At 36.0% G+C, this 16,357-nt stretch overlaps 1 protein-coding gene across 1 annotated transcript in view; it reads right to left on the bottom strand.

Moving 5' to 3' along the window:
* rbm19 (RNA binding motif protein 19) overlaps positions 1–16,357 on the bottom strand; it is a 77,623-nt gene that overhangs the window by 25,725 nt on the left and 35,541 nt on the right. The window contains exons 22-23 of the mRNA XM_007902328.2: positions 4,172–4,277; positions 1,856–1,976 (exon numbers count right to left, since the gene is read on the bottom strand). Coding sequence (XP_007900519.2) covers positions 1,856–1,976; positions 4,172–4,277 — 227 coding nt within the window. The remainder of the gene's footprint in view (positions 1–1,855; positions 1,977–4,171; positions 4,278–16,357) is intronic.

Raw genomic sequence — 16,357 nt, 5'->3', positions numbered from 1 at the left:
GGTGCATTCGGTTTCACCACATTCCACAAAATCAACCTCACCGCCAGCACTCTGAGATAACTTCTGTTACATCGACCCTTTGCTGCCTACTCTATAGCTAGTTTTTAATCCAGGTAATGCTCCTGATATATACAAACATTAATTTGTGAAGCGGTCTTTCACGGTACTTAATTTAAAAAAAATACTGGTGACTCAGTCCACGACTGCTTATGGGACAGTGCTGTGTGTAAATTGGCGGTCACGTTTTACCCATAAACTATCTAGTCAATTCACTTTACAGTACGGTCTGTGAAGCGCTTTGTGACGTCTCGAAGACGTGATAAGGCACAGTATCAAATGCAAGGATTATTATTATTGCTACTTTAGAGAAGGTATTTTGAAATTGAGGTACACAATACTATATCGCTTCCCACCATCAGTCAGGAATGCCATCTCCCCAGCCCGCCTAAATAGTAGGCAAAATAATCAAGGTTATCTTCACATCAATTTTATTGATCTCATTAGTTTTCCATTTATTCAGATCAGACTAATGGGCCTGTAATTGATAAGATGTGGCTCTGTTACCGTTCCTGAAAATGAGAACCAAATTAGCTTGCTTCTTTATTAGCTTGATTCTGTTGGAATCTCAGTATTCATTGACTCCCTCAAAATGATTTGCAAATCTCCTCCTTTATCTCACAAGTAAGTACTCTTGATGTCTATCCCTAATTTGCCCCTCTCCCTTACTTTCAGACCTCTGGCATATCATATTCTCATCCTGTGCACTGAAGCTTTGATCAATACTGCTAGCAAAACGTCTCCATGATAGTTTGCACATTACACCTAGCAGGAGTCTGCAGGTGCCTGTTGGCAGCCCACCACCAGAAGTGGTCAATAATAATTTAGCTCCGTCTTCAGGAAGTGCTCTCTGTAAGCATCTGCTTCAGTGGGATTTGAATTCCGAGAGGCTTGTATTGATGTTTGTTAGATGACACAAAAATGCCAAATGAAAAACAAAATAATTTAAATAAAAATATTAAGGTTTCGAAACATTATTCTGCTTGCTAGATCTCCATAAAACAAGTGCTATGTTAACAATTCTTGTTTTAAAATCACGCAACTATGATTCTTCAAAGAGAACATGTCTGTTATTACTATCAGATTTACTTGCTGATACAGAATGTAGCCAAGAGTAGCCGTACAGAAAGTTATTCAATGTTTTTTCACAAATGAAAGAAATTGAAACTTTTTGTGTCTTCCAAACTTTCAAACTTACAGTAAACTTAACCTTCGATCGTGATTAGGGTTGTTGGGAACACAATGTCAGTAGACAAGAAGCACGTTGGCGTAAAGGAACGATCTCAATCACATCAAAGAGAAGTAAATTATTTTAGAGACCGGGAAAGTGCAAGGGTGCTGGAATGCAGCTTTGAACATAAAGGCCATCCATCATTTTGCTGTAGTACCAGTTTTGCTGCATGTTAGAATTGTGGCTACAGATATAGCAGCAGATTTAATCAAACTAAACACACCAGAAGAATATACATACATGTTATGATGGATATCGCACTAAAATAGATTTAATTGCAAATAAGCAAATAGAATAAAACAGTACTTTTAATGAGAACAATCTCAAGATCAGAGGCATTGCTATGGACCTGGAATTAATCCCCTTGTTTCATATTGTAAAACCTTGCCTTGTGTGTAAAAGCTCTGGGCTTGTGGTAAAATACACACATTTTCAAAGTAAGGTATTTTATATTGACCATAAATACTACAATATACTTATTACAGATTTATTAAAAAAAGCAAGGTACTGAATATCCACATTGCGTTAGACTTAAATATGACCGGTTTAAATATGAAGTGAGTTTACCATGGTAGTGTTCAGCTGTCTTCCTGCGCAATGCCTCCACTGTCTCTTCAGTGTCTGCCCATTCCAATACCAATCGTCGTCCGTACAAGTGAGTACTGTGGCAAAGAGCATCGAAAGCTTTCTATAAAACAGAAAGAAAACACCTTTCAATATTTCTGAATTACTACCAAAATGTATCCCTGCCAATTACAGTTGTTTATCATTTGTAAAAGAAATTCTTGTGCAAATGTAAACAGCAATTAAATTATAAATGGCTGCCTTCTAAGTGTTTATTTAATTCAACACATTGCTGTGCTAATTGGAAACCTCCCTAAGTGTAAACGCAGCATATAAAACTGTGCCAGCAGAGCTGCTCAGTGTCATAATACAGCATTTTGCTTCCACTGCCAAGTGGCTTCACATGAACCTGTAAAAGACGAGGCAAGTATTCTGAACAATACAACCAGAAAAACTGTGAGGCATCATTAGTGAACAGTCTGGAAAACCTCCCATTCCAAATGGCAATCAGGTTGCATCTAATCGTATTTGCCAAGATGGGTCTGTCTGTAAACTGGTGAAGTTAAGCTGCTGGGGGGGGGGGAAAAAAAATCGCTGAATGCAGCAGATGCTGCTTAATGCAGGGTTCAAGTTCTATCTATTTGTGTCTTCTTTTTTTTCTTGCACAACTATGGTCACACTAACAGAGAGAATTTAAAAGAAGCATGGAATCTGGAACTGTTCTGCTCGAAGAGGGCCTACAGCTCTTCAAGCAGGCTTTGACAGCAATTTAATTAGACTCTCCAGATCGCCACAGTATACCACATCAAATTAAAACTTAGGCCGGCTTCAAATCCACTGCAAGCTTCTCAATGTACTAATAACAATCTGAAATTGACTTAGTTCCTAAGCCAGATGTTGCCAGCAAGTTATTCTAGATCAAGAGACACTGCACAGAAGAGGAACAAAAGCTAATCCTGCATGTTGCAATAACAAATGAAACCGAATGATTAGATATGGGCCCTTTCCAAACACGTTTGTTAAACTATTGATCCATTCAGTATTGTGAATGTTATTTACAAGCTTGCACCCAAACAGATGAATCGAACATTTTTCTTGCAATTTGTTAAATAAGGTGAGGATACATCACAGTCGGCAATATGTCATTATTTCCAGGCACATTCTGGTGTAAATACCACAGTAATCCTAAATACAAAATTTCTTTACTGTCTTGCAGTGACGACAGTATTGCAAAATATAGAGCGTTCCCATATGCAGTGTGGTCTTGTAAGCTAGGTATTACAATCAACAGTTACTATAAATTAAGAGATATACATGTTCTAATTCAAAATTAGTAGAATATAGGGTGAGATCAATTCCAAATAAAAATTTTTAGAATATGAAGTTAGTGTAAAACGGCAATAGATTAGGTTATTAGTTCTGAGGAAGTAGAAAAAGTGAAAGAAAAGAGAATCTGTTACTTTTTTGGTATTTTTAGTATAAATTTACAATTCATAAAATGCATGTGTGACATTGTTTGGAAACGTGTAAAACTGCTGATCTTTTCATGAAAGTGAAAATTGCAGATCAGATTGCAATTCTAGTTTTCACCCAACTGTTATATTCAAATATCAGTGAGACGAAGCTAACATTTCATTAACCAATTGCCTGCTGAACAAACAGCAAAAATATACTTTGGGCACTCAAAAACATCACTGTGACAAATGGTTAAAAGTTGAAACACATATTCAAGCAGTATCAGTCCTATTTACTGAAAGCCCCAGGTATACAACACTGCACAATAAGATACAAGAAATATTTTAGTTAATCATACACATCATTAAAGCTGCTGTGCCCCACAGTTGGAATTTTTCAACAATAATCTATTTCAGCACCACTAACCCATTCGTGTCAAAAGACCTCTGAAAAAAATTGTTATTTTAACAATATTTATGAGAGTTTTAATTTCCAGTATTAAAACCATAAATATCTAGCCAATTTACTCATATGGTGAATTTGTAATGCAATTCAAAATGTAAGAACCATGGAAAGTCTGCCAAAAACTCTCAAATGACCTGCTGGCTGTTCTCAGATAGATTTTATAATTATTTCTTCAGAATTAAGTGTTGAATTACAAGTCATTGCATAGTGATTTAAAAATGAATTCTCTATCATACTCTATTTTCTAATTCTATACTCTATTTGCAAAAAATGTAGAAAGAATAAGACAGTACTCCCCTACCTTCAATAATTACTTAGGAAAGGCAAGTTCTGAAATTATTTGTTTTGTGGCAAAACTTTAGATAAGGAACTGTGTTCTTAATCTATGAAGTTCAGTACCTTTGCATCTTGTCGAGTGAGAAAATCAACAAATCCAAAGCCTCTGTGTGTGCCAGTTCCACCCATTTTCTTAGGCAGTCGCAAAGTCTTTATCTCTCCAAATGTACTGAAACAAAAGGAAAAGATGATGAAAGCCTTTATCCTATCTGTATCATTATTCAAAATCTGCATCTCCGATCAGATATTACAACATTAAGACAAACTAAACAGAAGGACGCAGCAATTATTTAGACATTGTAGTGTTATGTAATGGCCCAAATTGCCTAAATAAAGTTTGGTTTTAATATTCTGACAGATCATCAATACCTATGTGACATCCAGAACAGAAATACAGTATAGCGTACACAAGGAGATGGAAAAACACAATACATTGAAAGGAAGGAGTTAATTGATCATGGAAGAAGACTTTCGGATATGCTAAGGCAGTAAGATAAGATGCTTGAGTTTTGAAGGGCAATTTTAGCACAGAGATCAGGAAGTATTTATTTACACCACGGATAATCAATAGCTGCAAATTGTTACTTGGAACAAATTCCTAGCGCCTTTGTCCCCAGGAAATCGACTAAGTTCGTCCGACTTGCCCTCAACTGCCTTTACGGCCTTGCCCCACTTTACCGTTGCAATCTCCTGCTGTCTTACTCCCCTGTTCATTTCAACAACAGCCCCATACATAATGTACAAGCTTTCAGCCACTTTTCCCCAACTCTCTTCCAAAATCTCTTCATCTTCCTCCTTCGACTTTAAACTACAGAGACTTTGTTTGTAAGGCGTGTTTTGATATCTATGCTCCCTAAGCAATAGTTACATTTTAGCAAATAAAAACCCGATGAAAAATTCTGCTCAGTCAATAAAGACCCCAAGCAAAACAATGCTAAGGCTGCACTAGTCTACAACTGGTCTTAAAGAAGCCAGGCGTGCCTGGTAAATGAGAAGGACCATGAAAACATCATTGCAGCATACAAGCAGAAATGGTATTTTTCATGAATTACATTAACTCAGCTAAAATGAAAGGATTAAAAGTTCACCCATTTCAATAAAACAAGCAATTCCTACAATAGGAAAGAATAAGCAAAAACAAGCATATTTGCACTCTTTTTAGAATACTATATTTGGTTTCGAATAACCAGAAAAATCCCATTGTCATGTAAAATGCACATAGTTTTAATTACATTTGATATTTTTAACATTTCAATGTAAATTAAAGGCATCCCTAGATTAGCCCCAAAATGAAATTCAAGCCTAGAATTTGCAGTAATGAATACTTTAATAAGCAACAGAGACCATGAATCTATATACAGTGTTAACCAAGCGAACCCAGCATGATCAGGCATTTATCTCCTGCATTTCCTGAGACACTACAGTGTGCAAATTTGGGATTATGAAAACCACAAATGAATCTGCACGTTCCCTTTCAAAATTCTGCCGATGCAATATTCAAGGAGAGAAAAAAAATCAGACTTAAGCAGAAATGTTATGCATATGCTGTGAAGCATATCATGACTGTGCCAGCACCCTGAACAATCATTCAAAAACAAGTTGAATGTCCCTAACTGTGCAACATCTGTGTAATGACAGAACCGATTTATTAGATCTAATAGAAGATATGAGAAGGGTGGCTGAAGCAGAGGTTAGAGGAGATACCAAAACAGCTGCAAAACAGATGCAAACACAGTAAATCCACTTTGTTCTGCACCCTATTCCTGACCTTTAATACAATGAAAATTCAAATGTTAGGCTTCAAGAGATGCTTGCCATTATAAAAGTGGCAGTGCTAGACTGAGGGAACAAAGCATTAGTCATGTAGCTTTAAGAAAAATCCACAATCAGCCACAGGGGTCATGAGTATAAGCACAAAAGAAAAAGCACTGTAATGAGTCTGAAATAGAGCAAATATTTTGGAATCTGAGCCACAGTGAAAAAGTCACTGATTTGGCCCTCATGTCTCCTCAGTTTAATTTACCTGGCTAATCCTATTCTGTCCAAATGACATGGTGAAATGCAGATTATTACATTGGTTCAAACAGAATACATCAAAACAGCATTTTACATTCATGGGATTGCTAACCCTTACCGGTCATTGTTTTTGTTTAAATCCTTTGTCCAGAAAATTACAGTGTCCAGAGTTTTAATTGTTCTCAGAATATCACGAACTGTGAGGACTGACATAGGAATAAGAAAAACCTAGGACTTGATCTGACTAATGGCATCTTTTTCCTACCTTTATATTCCTTTATTCCCTCTTGAATCAGAATTGATCCAATTCCCTTATGTATTATTCAATTGACTCAGTAATTACATTTGGTGGTCGTGTATTCCATACATTGACACCTACAACATTCTTTTATTCCTTAAACTAAAGTCAAATTGAGTCCTTTATCTTATAATCATGTCCTCAGATTTCCCTGATCTTATTTTGAGTAAGATGCCGAACCTCTACACATACGTTATTGGGGGCTTTCATTGTCCTATTTAATGACATTTACTCCAATGACAATGAAAGCTGATCAACTACAGAGCTGGAGGTAGTATGTGCTGTCTGAAAAAAAACTACAGCCTTTCAAGTTGACTTGAAATATTACTGCTAAGTTCAATACTAAAGTGGAAGGTGTTGATATTGAAATCTGAATAACAATCTCTTGAATGTATTGAGTTGCCTCTACATCGCTTTGCAAGTGAGAGACCGGAGTTCAATTCCAGGCAGAGGGCGAAACCTTGGGCAAGTTTCCTTACTCCACACAGAGCCTAATAATAATCCCTCCAAAACCAAAAACAATAATAAATTGGTCATTTACAATCTACGACTGTTTGTGGGACATTGCTGTGCGCAATTGGCTGCCGCGTTCGCCCACAAATATACAGTCAATTCACTTTACAGTATGTTCTGTGAAGCGCTTTGGGACGTCCTCCCGACGTGAAAAGCGCTATATCAAATGCAAGGATTATTATTATTATTATTATTATTATTATTATTGGATGTGTTGCCTTATCAACTGGAGAAAATTTCGGACTTCAATACCAGTAGCTAGTTGAACCATAAGATGCAATGTATATCTGCATCACTTAATATTGTAGAATAGACAAAAACAACAAGAGACTCTTCTCTGTCAGCTGCCAATTTGCCTACAAATACCGTCACTAAATTTTACAGTAAACCCTGACAAGCAGAGGTATTTGGTAGCCATGATAAAACACTACATCAAATGCAACGTTTATTATTAATTGAATACCACTGGACAGGATCACAATAGTATAAACATTGATCCAAATATGAATTTAAAATTGTTAAATATCATATTATTTTCTTTCACCTGCAGTCAAAGCACTACACTGTATGCTTAGCAATACAGTTCTTACAACAACCTTGTATTTATACAGCACCTTTCACATACAAGAATGTCTTTAAGCATTCAGCAATCTGAGTGGCAAACAATGAGCAAGAAATACAAGGAATTTAGAGGTGAATGAAGCAGTATGCAAGCCACTTCTGCTCTCAGTTCTTTAGTGACCCATGCAGTCCCTCAATTGCCATGTAATGCTTCGTGACAATTCAATGTAATATATGGTACTCGATGGAATATCAAAATCTTTCACAATTGCAATTTCAACCCCACACCCCCCTCTGCCAAAAGCTCATTTCATATTCTGTTCATCTTTTATGAATATTAAGTACATTAAGTAAACCCTTCAATGAAAAAGGAGTATCAAAAGCACCAAATTTAAGTTCGTCTATAAAAGAGTTAAAAAGAAATGTCTTCATAACCGTTTGTAAAAAGGTAATCTGAAATGTTGTAATTGTCATTTAAATGCCACCGTATCACTACTGAAATGTTTTGACAGGAATGTCAGAGTGTGATTGATTGACAACACGAGTGACTGGCTGTGGACAGCAGCTCCCAAGTGAAAAAATTATCTGAAACTCTTAAATACTAAGTTATACAATTACACCTGTATGGAGCAGAAATCTTTCATACACAAGCAGCAAATAATTTAGTTTTGATTTTAACAAGGTGTATGTATACATGAGGTGTATAATTATCTTGAATGTAATATTTTCTTTCGACATTAAGGCATTGTATGTTGCATGTGCACCACTGTACATGAGGCAGGAGTATTAACATGCCTTATTTGCTGTGAAATGAAGCCTGCAATGTTCAGTTAAATTCAGAAATTGCAGAAAAAATTGTGTAAAAAGAACTTCTACGGTTCCTGTAAAAAAAACTACTGTGGAATACTTACAACAACAACAACAAGATTCCATTTATAGAGCGCCTTTCACGTTGGGAGGACTTACCTGATAAACATAAAATATTCATCATAAACTACAATTTCAAATCACAATTAAAAATGTTCAACCACAATATGCTACATCTCTCATTTTTATGCTTCCATTCATTCCATTAAGGAAACCGTTTAACTAAACATATGTGGGACAGAAATTTAAATCAAAATAACTTAGAACTTTGGCTCATTTAAATCTAACGTTTGAGAATACTCAACTTTCAATGGAGTCTATAAATCAGTCACCTGAAAGAATTGATTGAACCACTGTTTAGGATTTTCCATGCAAAATTGCTCAAGAATTTTTGCTTTTCCACTGGCTTTAAATCTGTAAATTGGAACCTGGGGTAAATTTCTCTTAAGTGGGTTGCTAATGAGCAACTTAAACTTAATTTCCTTTTCCAGCTTCCAAATGACCCCTTACATTTTCTTTCACATACGTAAACAATTTTCTGTGCACTTCAAACAACGGTTGGACAGCCAAATGACAAATTGATTCAACTAGACATATTATACACTTTTTAGAAACTTGAGGAAAGGAAAATACCATGCTCATATGATTTGTTGCTGTGTATTTATCAGTCAAGAATGTCTTTCATAAATGCAAATTTAATTCCAAACCAGAAACAAAATGCATGGTTTCCTACTTTGTGATTTTCCAATACACCTCTATAATGATGGGGATCAGACAAGTATGGTTTCACTAACTAAATGGTAACTAGCAGATGAATGAGGTTGAAGTAACAGTCCTTAAGCACGCTGCTGAACAAAGTGCTATACAAAGCACAGTATGGAGGATGTTGTGACACTTTACTTCAGTGGCTTGCAGGCTAATCATGACAGATGTCACAGAAAAACTCACAACTCATACTACCCAGCCCCTGCGCTGGGAATGCTGGAAAACATTAAGCCACCTTCAAGAGGAGACTTGCTTATGCTCAGAACCGCAACTGGAACAAACATTCATTCTGTGTGCATCTAACAACCCATTGCACATGGATTCATACAGGCACACATATGAGGTAGATTTGAAATACATTTTTTTCTTGATTTTAATGTGGCTAAAAAGCCAATTTCACATCAAACTGGTACACTTGGTAGGTATCATCATTAGCATCTATTCTGCCATTTCAATGCCAAGTCAGTATGGATCAACTAGATGAGTAAGTAGATTGTGGTTTCTGAATGTAATAGGAACAAAAATTGTGTGGTCTTGGTGTAGAGATGATTAAATAATATTGGTTGCCCACTATAGATGTGATTTTTATTTCTTGAAAGTTCAAGCTCCATGTGTAATAAGGATTTGCAAATATCCATTGGAGAAGAATCAGCCGGGAACACGGTTTATGCAAGAAATATGCATCCTTTATGCTGTTAGCTTGGACTGATGATCTTTCTCCACATTGCCGCATAAAAAGGCCTCATTCTGAATCACAAATCTTTCAATGGAGAAAGCAGCAAAGACCTCAAATGACAGCAAAAGCAATGCAACATAAAATCTTAACCTTTCCTGGCTGAGAATGAGTTATCTTGACCAGGCAGGATCAGGCTGTCAGCATTGAGGAGAAGATAACTCATGCATGCCTAGCAGCTCTATTTGACTTTTTAAAAAGAATCAAAGTTTGATCTCATTTCAATGTTTACCTTCATCATTCTAGCACTGAAATGGCTTAAAAACTAACCTTTGGGGTCAGGTTTAAGATAATTTAAAGCAATATTTTTTTACAACAAGGATCACAACTCAAAATGATTAATAATCTTTGCATTTGATATAACGCTTATCACTTTATTGAAACATCTCTATACCGGGTCACAGGATGTCTCATAGGTAGTAGTGACTTTGCAATTGTAGACAAACAAGACATTTTCCTTCAATGGAATAAATGTGAGTTTCATGACAAAACTGCAGTTCTTAATGCATTTTTTAAAAATAAACATGGGTTTGCCTTTCATTAAATTGGACAAAGACAGGTATTACACAGATTGCCTGCCATATGGCCTCACAGTACCAAAGCCTTGGTCTAACATTTACAGATAAAAGTCAGGAATAAACTAATTGTTTACAGTTTTGTTCTCGGCACCAACAACATGCATTTATATAGTGCCTGTTACACAGGGTAGCATCCCAGAGCGCACAACAGTGGTGGAGCACCAGTTGGCAAATTGCTTTGCATTTGATAATGTTAACCTTCAAAGTTGAGGCATAGTAACAAGAGGGATGACGAAGGGTCACTTGAATACCTAGAAGATATTTGGCTTCCTTGAGATAGCTAGACATAAACTTTTTTCTGAGTTTCACCGCAGGATGCACGCTTTCCAGAAGTTGTGTAATGTCAAGAGACAGCACAAGCCAATATTAAGGGTAATTGGTCACTCGGAAGAATCTATGACATTCAATGCATGCTTTGAAAACAGGAACTGGCTGGAGGCTAAAGATCAGTAGAGCAGAGCTGATCTGCTTTAGATCAGCTGTACCGAGGTGCAAAAAAATAAAGCAGGTACAAGTGAAAAGTGAAAAATCAGAATCATTTCCAAGTTCAAAAAGTATTTCTTGAATTATGATAACCCTGTAATAAAGAACTACACAATTTTATAGGCAGGAAAACACAAAAAAGTAAACACAGCCTTGCTGTATTTAACCGCGCACATGCACACAGAGCAATCCAGTTCTCTCTGCTGGCAACAAAAGAAAAACTGATGCTGCAGTCCAGAAAAAGGGTGAATATTCTATGAGGAGTAGGGGTGAAGAGTGAAGAGAAAGATCATCTGACCAGAATGACAGTATAATTGCGTACATTTCTTAAATGAATATCATCCCAAGTTGCCTCACTCCGTGAACAATGGCCACAAAAAGCCATAATCAGTGTTTGCATTACCATCAACATTTTATAGCAGACATGCTACACTTTATCCTGCATCACCCAGAATGTCTGGTCAGCTAAAATGGACAGTATATATGTGGGATCAGTAAACATGATTGAGAAATTAAAGACAAATAATAAAAACTGTTTTAATATATGTTAGCTGGGGACACACTGTTTTGTCTGTCTTTACAAAAAATGTTTCTCTTTAAAGTGGGGAGGAATAATTATGTCGGGGGGGGGGGAAGAGGGGAGAAAACAGGCAGTTGGTTTGGCAATGAAATAAATAAAGATATAAGTCATAAATACAGCCCAAATTCTGAAGGCGTGAATATAACAATCTCACTTATGTGGGCACACCTGATGTGTAGATACTTGATCATTTATTCTTCCAAGAGGAAAGATAATTAAATAGAATAATAGGGATTGATTAGAGTTTTATTAAATAGGATTTCCTCTACTTTATTAGTGAGGAGAATATTTTGCTTGGCACTGAGTACTAGGTGTCTATGATAGCTTTCAACACAATTAAGATTTAATTTGGCTGTAGGAGGGTAACAATGAAAGCAACGACTTAAGACTATGCAAGGTAGGATGGAAACAGAAGTGGGGTGAGAATAAGCTCTACTGTATCAGTTTACACATCGGCAGGACACCGAAATTAAGAAAGCAAATCAATTATTGAAGTTTGACAGTCTAACTAGACACTTTATTGTCTGTATCAAACAAACACATTTATAAAAAATAAATAAAAATACAGAAGTTTGAAATTGTATACCTACTAAAAAAATGAATTCCTTTTCCACAAATTTAGTTGGTTAAGAGCACCATAAAAAAATTTAAGGATGATAATAATAATCCTTGCATTTGATACAGCGGTTTATCGTCACGTCTCAAAGCACTTCACAGAATATACTGTAAATTTTGTGGGTGAAACGCTACTTGAGCACAGCAGTGTCCCACAGAGTCGTGGATTGAGTGACCAGGTTATTATTTTTTTTTGACGGGATTATTACCCCCGGAAAAGTGATCTGCCAATCGACTGACAACCAGGTTCCTACTCACTGCTAGGTAAACGGAGGCATGTGGAGTAAGTAAACTTGCCTAATGTTTCGCCCTGCCTGGGAATCGAACCCAGGTCATCTTGCTTGCGAGTCAAGTGCTCTAACCAATAAGCTGCAGGACTCCACAAGGTTGCAAACATTTTGCGGATTATCATTCTTACTGGCTAAAAAAACAACTACTTGACATCTACAGACTGGGTTCACAACTGCTCTAGGAGTACTGTGAAACTGAATTGCAATTGATTTACCAATATGTTCAACTTCAAACCTGACCCTACTTATAGGGTAGACAAACCTGATGATACAAGAGTCAATTTCTATCAATAAATTTACACAACTGCATTAAGTGTAAGACAATGCTTTATTAGAATTCACTTGGGAAAATGTAACCCAAAGGCCCAGGGCAATATTCGTGGTCCAAAATACTGAACACAATATTGGCTGATAAACAGAAAATGATCAACTAAGCTTAATCTGAAATTGTTAAAAACATTCTCGTTTAACGTTAAACAATCCATAGAAAAATGTTGAAAGTATGTCAAGCTCTGATTAATTCATACCTATTGAATTAACAACAAATTCAACAAATGCTCAACATATTCAAATAAATTATGATGTTGCTTTACATAACATCTTACGGCATCTTTTTCCATTAATATCATATACATTCCATCTGCAGTACTGTGCCTACGGTCAAAATTTGAAGCATTAGTGGTCATTCCAAAGATTTTTTTGGAACAAAAAGCCAGCTCCAACATCACAACCACTGAAGATAAAATGCTGTATAGCTGAAATAATGCAATCAGATATTGTGCAATCTGTAATAAACAATCATTTTCAACAGTATGCGACCAAAAGACAAATTACATCTAAAACCCAACCATTTAATGGTGATAATGATGGGTTTAACCCTGGCTGTATGATCTAAGTGCAGGCTCCATTTACTTATACTGCTAACCATTTGGTTTTATTAGTAGTTGTTGGCCACAGCAGAATACGATTCCCTAATCCCAACTTGGATTCTCTTCAACTCACAAGTGCTTAAATCCTATGCAGCTTTTCAACTAAGCAACTTGTATCTGGTTTAGTATTTTCATATGCAAAGGTGGATTAGAAAATAGAATTAAGAGAAATGAATATGAAATGCTCTAATTGTCTGTATTCTTTGCAAAGCTTAACAGGCCTTAATTGGAGGAGGAAAATATTCTTCTAGCTTCTGCAACTCAAAACAAAATCCAGCCTGAATTGGACTTCACCGCAGGCTTCACAGAAACATTTCCAAGCATCCAGCAATATCTTTGAGTTTTTCCAGGCACTTACACTGTTATTCTCAACCCCATCACCAGCTGCCGTTGATATTCACACACAAAAATTGGCATTACAAAAAAAATCTATGGACTCTTAGATTTGATTATAATTGTGCACTACTTCACAAATATTTTTAACCTCCAAAGCTCACTCCTTTTTGAGGTCTTTTTTCCTTACACATACACACTACACTCGCACACCAACAACACTTGTGTGCCCGATAGATACAACTGCAAGATAATTAATGATCAGTATTTATCTACCCACGTAAGTAGCAGCTTCTAGCACTATCACACGCTCTTACCCAATTGGAATTATTTTGCTACCCGAAATAAAAACGAATTAATCACTTACTTGGTAATTAAATACAATGAAAGATTTCTTAGCAAATCTCGTTAGCTGCAAAACATAACTGTCAGATCAGGACTTTGCTGACTGCACATCTGACTGACAGTTTGACGACAAAACGAAGGCAACATCCTCAAATAATTTCATCAGCACTTACTGAGTATACTCCAAGGATAGTAAGGTCTTTCAACTCATGCGATTTCTGGTTTGCATTTAAAATTTTTATCTGGTGATTTAGCTCAATCTCACCAATTAATTTTATCTACTACTTTTGTTTATCTTGCTTCATAATTTCTAAAATATCTGCATTATAAAAGCTTTGTCTATTCCCAAACAAGGCATTCATCTTTTGCAATTTAACATAAGAAATTTAAACAATGACAGATAACAATCCCTTTTCTTTAAAATACATATTTTTGATGTGTGTCTGCTGCTGTTAATTACCAATCAGAATGATTTTAAATTGGCTAAATTTGTACAATAAAGGCACAACATTTTAATATGTGGCAATCTAAATAAAAATAGGTGAAGGAAATGAGTAAAAATCATAAAAAGTACAAAATCCATACACTGTATCAGTTTCTTTGGAATTGACATTATGCAGTCAATTGGTCCAAAGGTATAAGATTGTTTTGCTGTTACAATTAAGGTATCAGATCAAAAGATGTAGATTCATGTGGTTTGATTCAAATAAAACAGGGTTAATTTGACAGGGTAGCCAATAAAGACTACTGCTCAATTCCATCTCACCTCATACAATCTCAGTCATAATGCCACCTGTGCTTGAATAGCCTATTGGCTCTTAAAGCTTTGCCTCACACATGAAGAATGCCCATTTAGGTGCGGTATTAGGCGGCTGCAATTGCAAGTTATCCCTTACATGAGATTTCCATTGCTTTGTGGAGAGGGAAGAAAATTGGAGAAAATTAATGGTATATGGTGGATTCTTATTTTCAGTTGTCTTTGATATTTGGTATCTGAGCCAATGGTGATTAAAGAAAAGGCAGTTGACTATAGAAAGAAGCAAAGTCAGAGAGAGTGCAGATCAACAATTAGGGTAGTTTTGTACACCTTGCAAGTAGCTACAGAGTCTTGCGAAAAGATAATGTTTTATTCTGGTGATGGTGAATGGTATAATATGACTTAGAGACCACGGAATAAAACACTTTATTTTGAAACAAAAATCATACATGACAAAGAAAAGAGCAAATAATAAATTCATTTGTTCAAAAGATAATGACAAATAGGCATGAAGAGAGAGGAGCACAATGAAAAAGTCAGTTTAGTAATGCACAACAATATGTTGGAATACCTGTAATAATTTCCTGCATGTGTGTGTGTATGTGTGTGTATATATATATATATATATATACACACACACACACACACACAATATATATGCACCCACACAACTGATAAACAAACACGCAAAAAAGTATTACTTGGTCAGAAACTCCACAATAGATCATGACCAGCTTCATATGTTGATGAATAATTCTCACAAAGCAGCCATTTGACAATGACATATGGTATTATCCTCTACAGCTGACATACATACTGAAGAACTGAGCACACTGACCCAGTGGGAATTGTGGTCAGGAAGAGAAATCGCAGAATGCATGCTGGGTATTCAACACCCAGACCCAAGTTGGTTGATTCAGTCCTTTTATAATCAGGTGTCATGTCAGAGACATAACGTGTCGTTTCAAACCAGCAGTGATGGCACTACTATTAACAAAACTTATAATGCCAAAAGAAATCCTAGAAAGTATTTCTCACCCTTCGCAAAAGAACAAGTTGCTACCAATGCACCGATTTTCAGTGTTTTTTTTTGCTTGCCAAAAGAATTTCCTTAGTAAGCCAATTCCCCAATAATCTCAAACAACATTTCTGTCCTCAAATGTAATTTTTGTTTATCATTTTATTTTCACTACACTTCTGTGATGATTTCTAGTTTTGGTTGAATTTTTGAAACAAAATCCTCAATGCTACAACCACTAAATGTACAATGCACTAAAACACAAATTCAACTTGAAAGGAAAACAGCTGCTTTTGTGATTGAATACCTTTATATTTCGCCTGTAGAAATGGGACTAATGTAATGCAGGCAGAATTTAATGCTGAGTTCATACAGTTTTCAGCAGCAGTAATTTCAGAGCATGAAGCTGCATTTAAATTTCCCGCTCCGAATTGCCTTTGCTTTGGGCTTGCACATCAGTTAGTTTATATTATTAAAGAGCTAACTACATAAATCAGTTATAAATTTTAACAGACAATTTGGGGATGAAGCATGAATTGATTCATATTGGCTGCATTTATATTGCAGT

Source organism: Callorhinchus milii, unplaced genomic scaffold, assembly GCF_018977255.1.
Source record: "Callorhinchus milii isolate IMCB2004 unplaced genomic scaffold, IMCB_Cmil_1.0 Scaffold8, whole genome shotgun sequence".
NCBI classification, from domain to species: domain Eukaryota; kingdom Metazoa; phylum Chordata; class Chondrichthyes; order Chimaeriformes; family Callorhinchidae; genus Callorhinchus; species Callorhinchus milii.
This window is presented reverse-complemented; position numbering and strand designations above follow the sequence as displayed.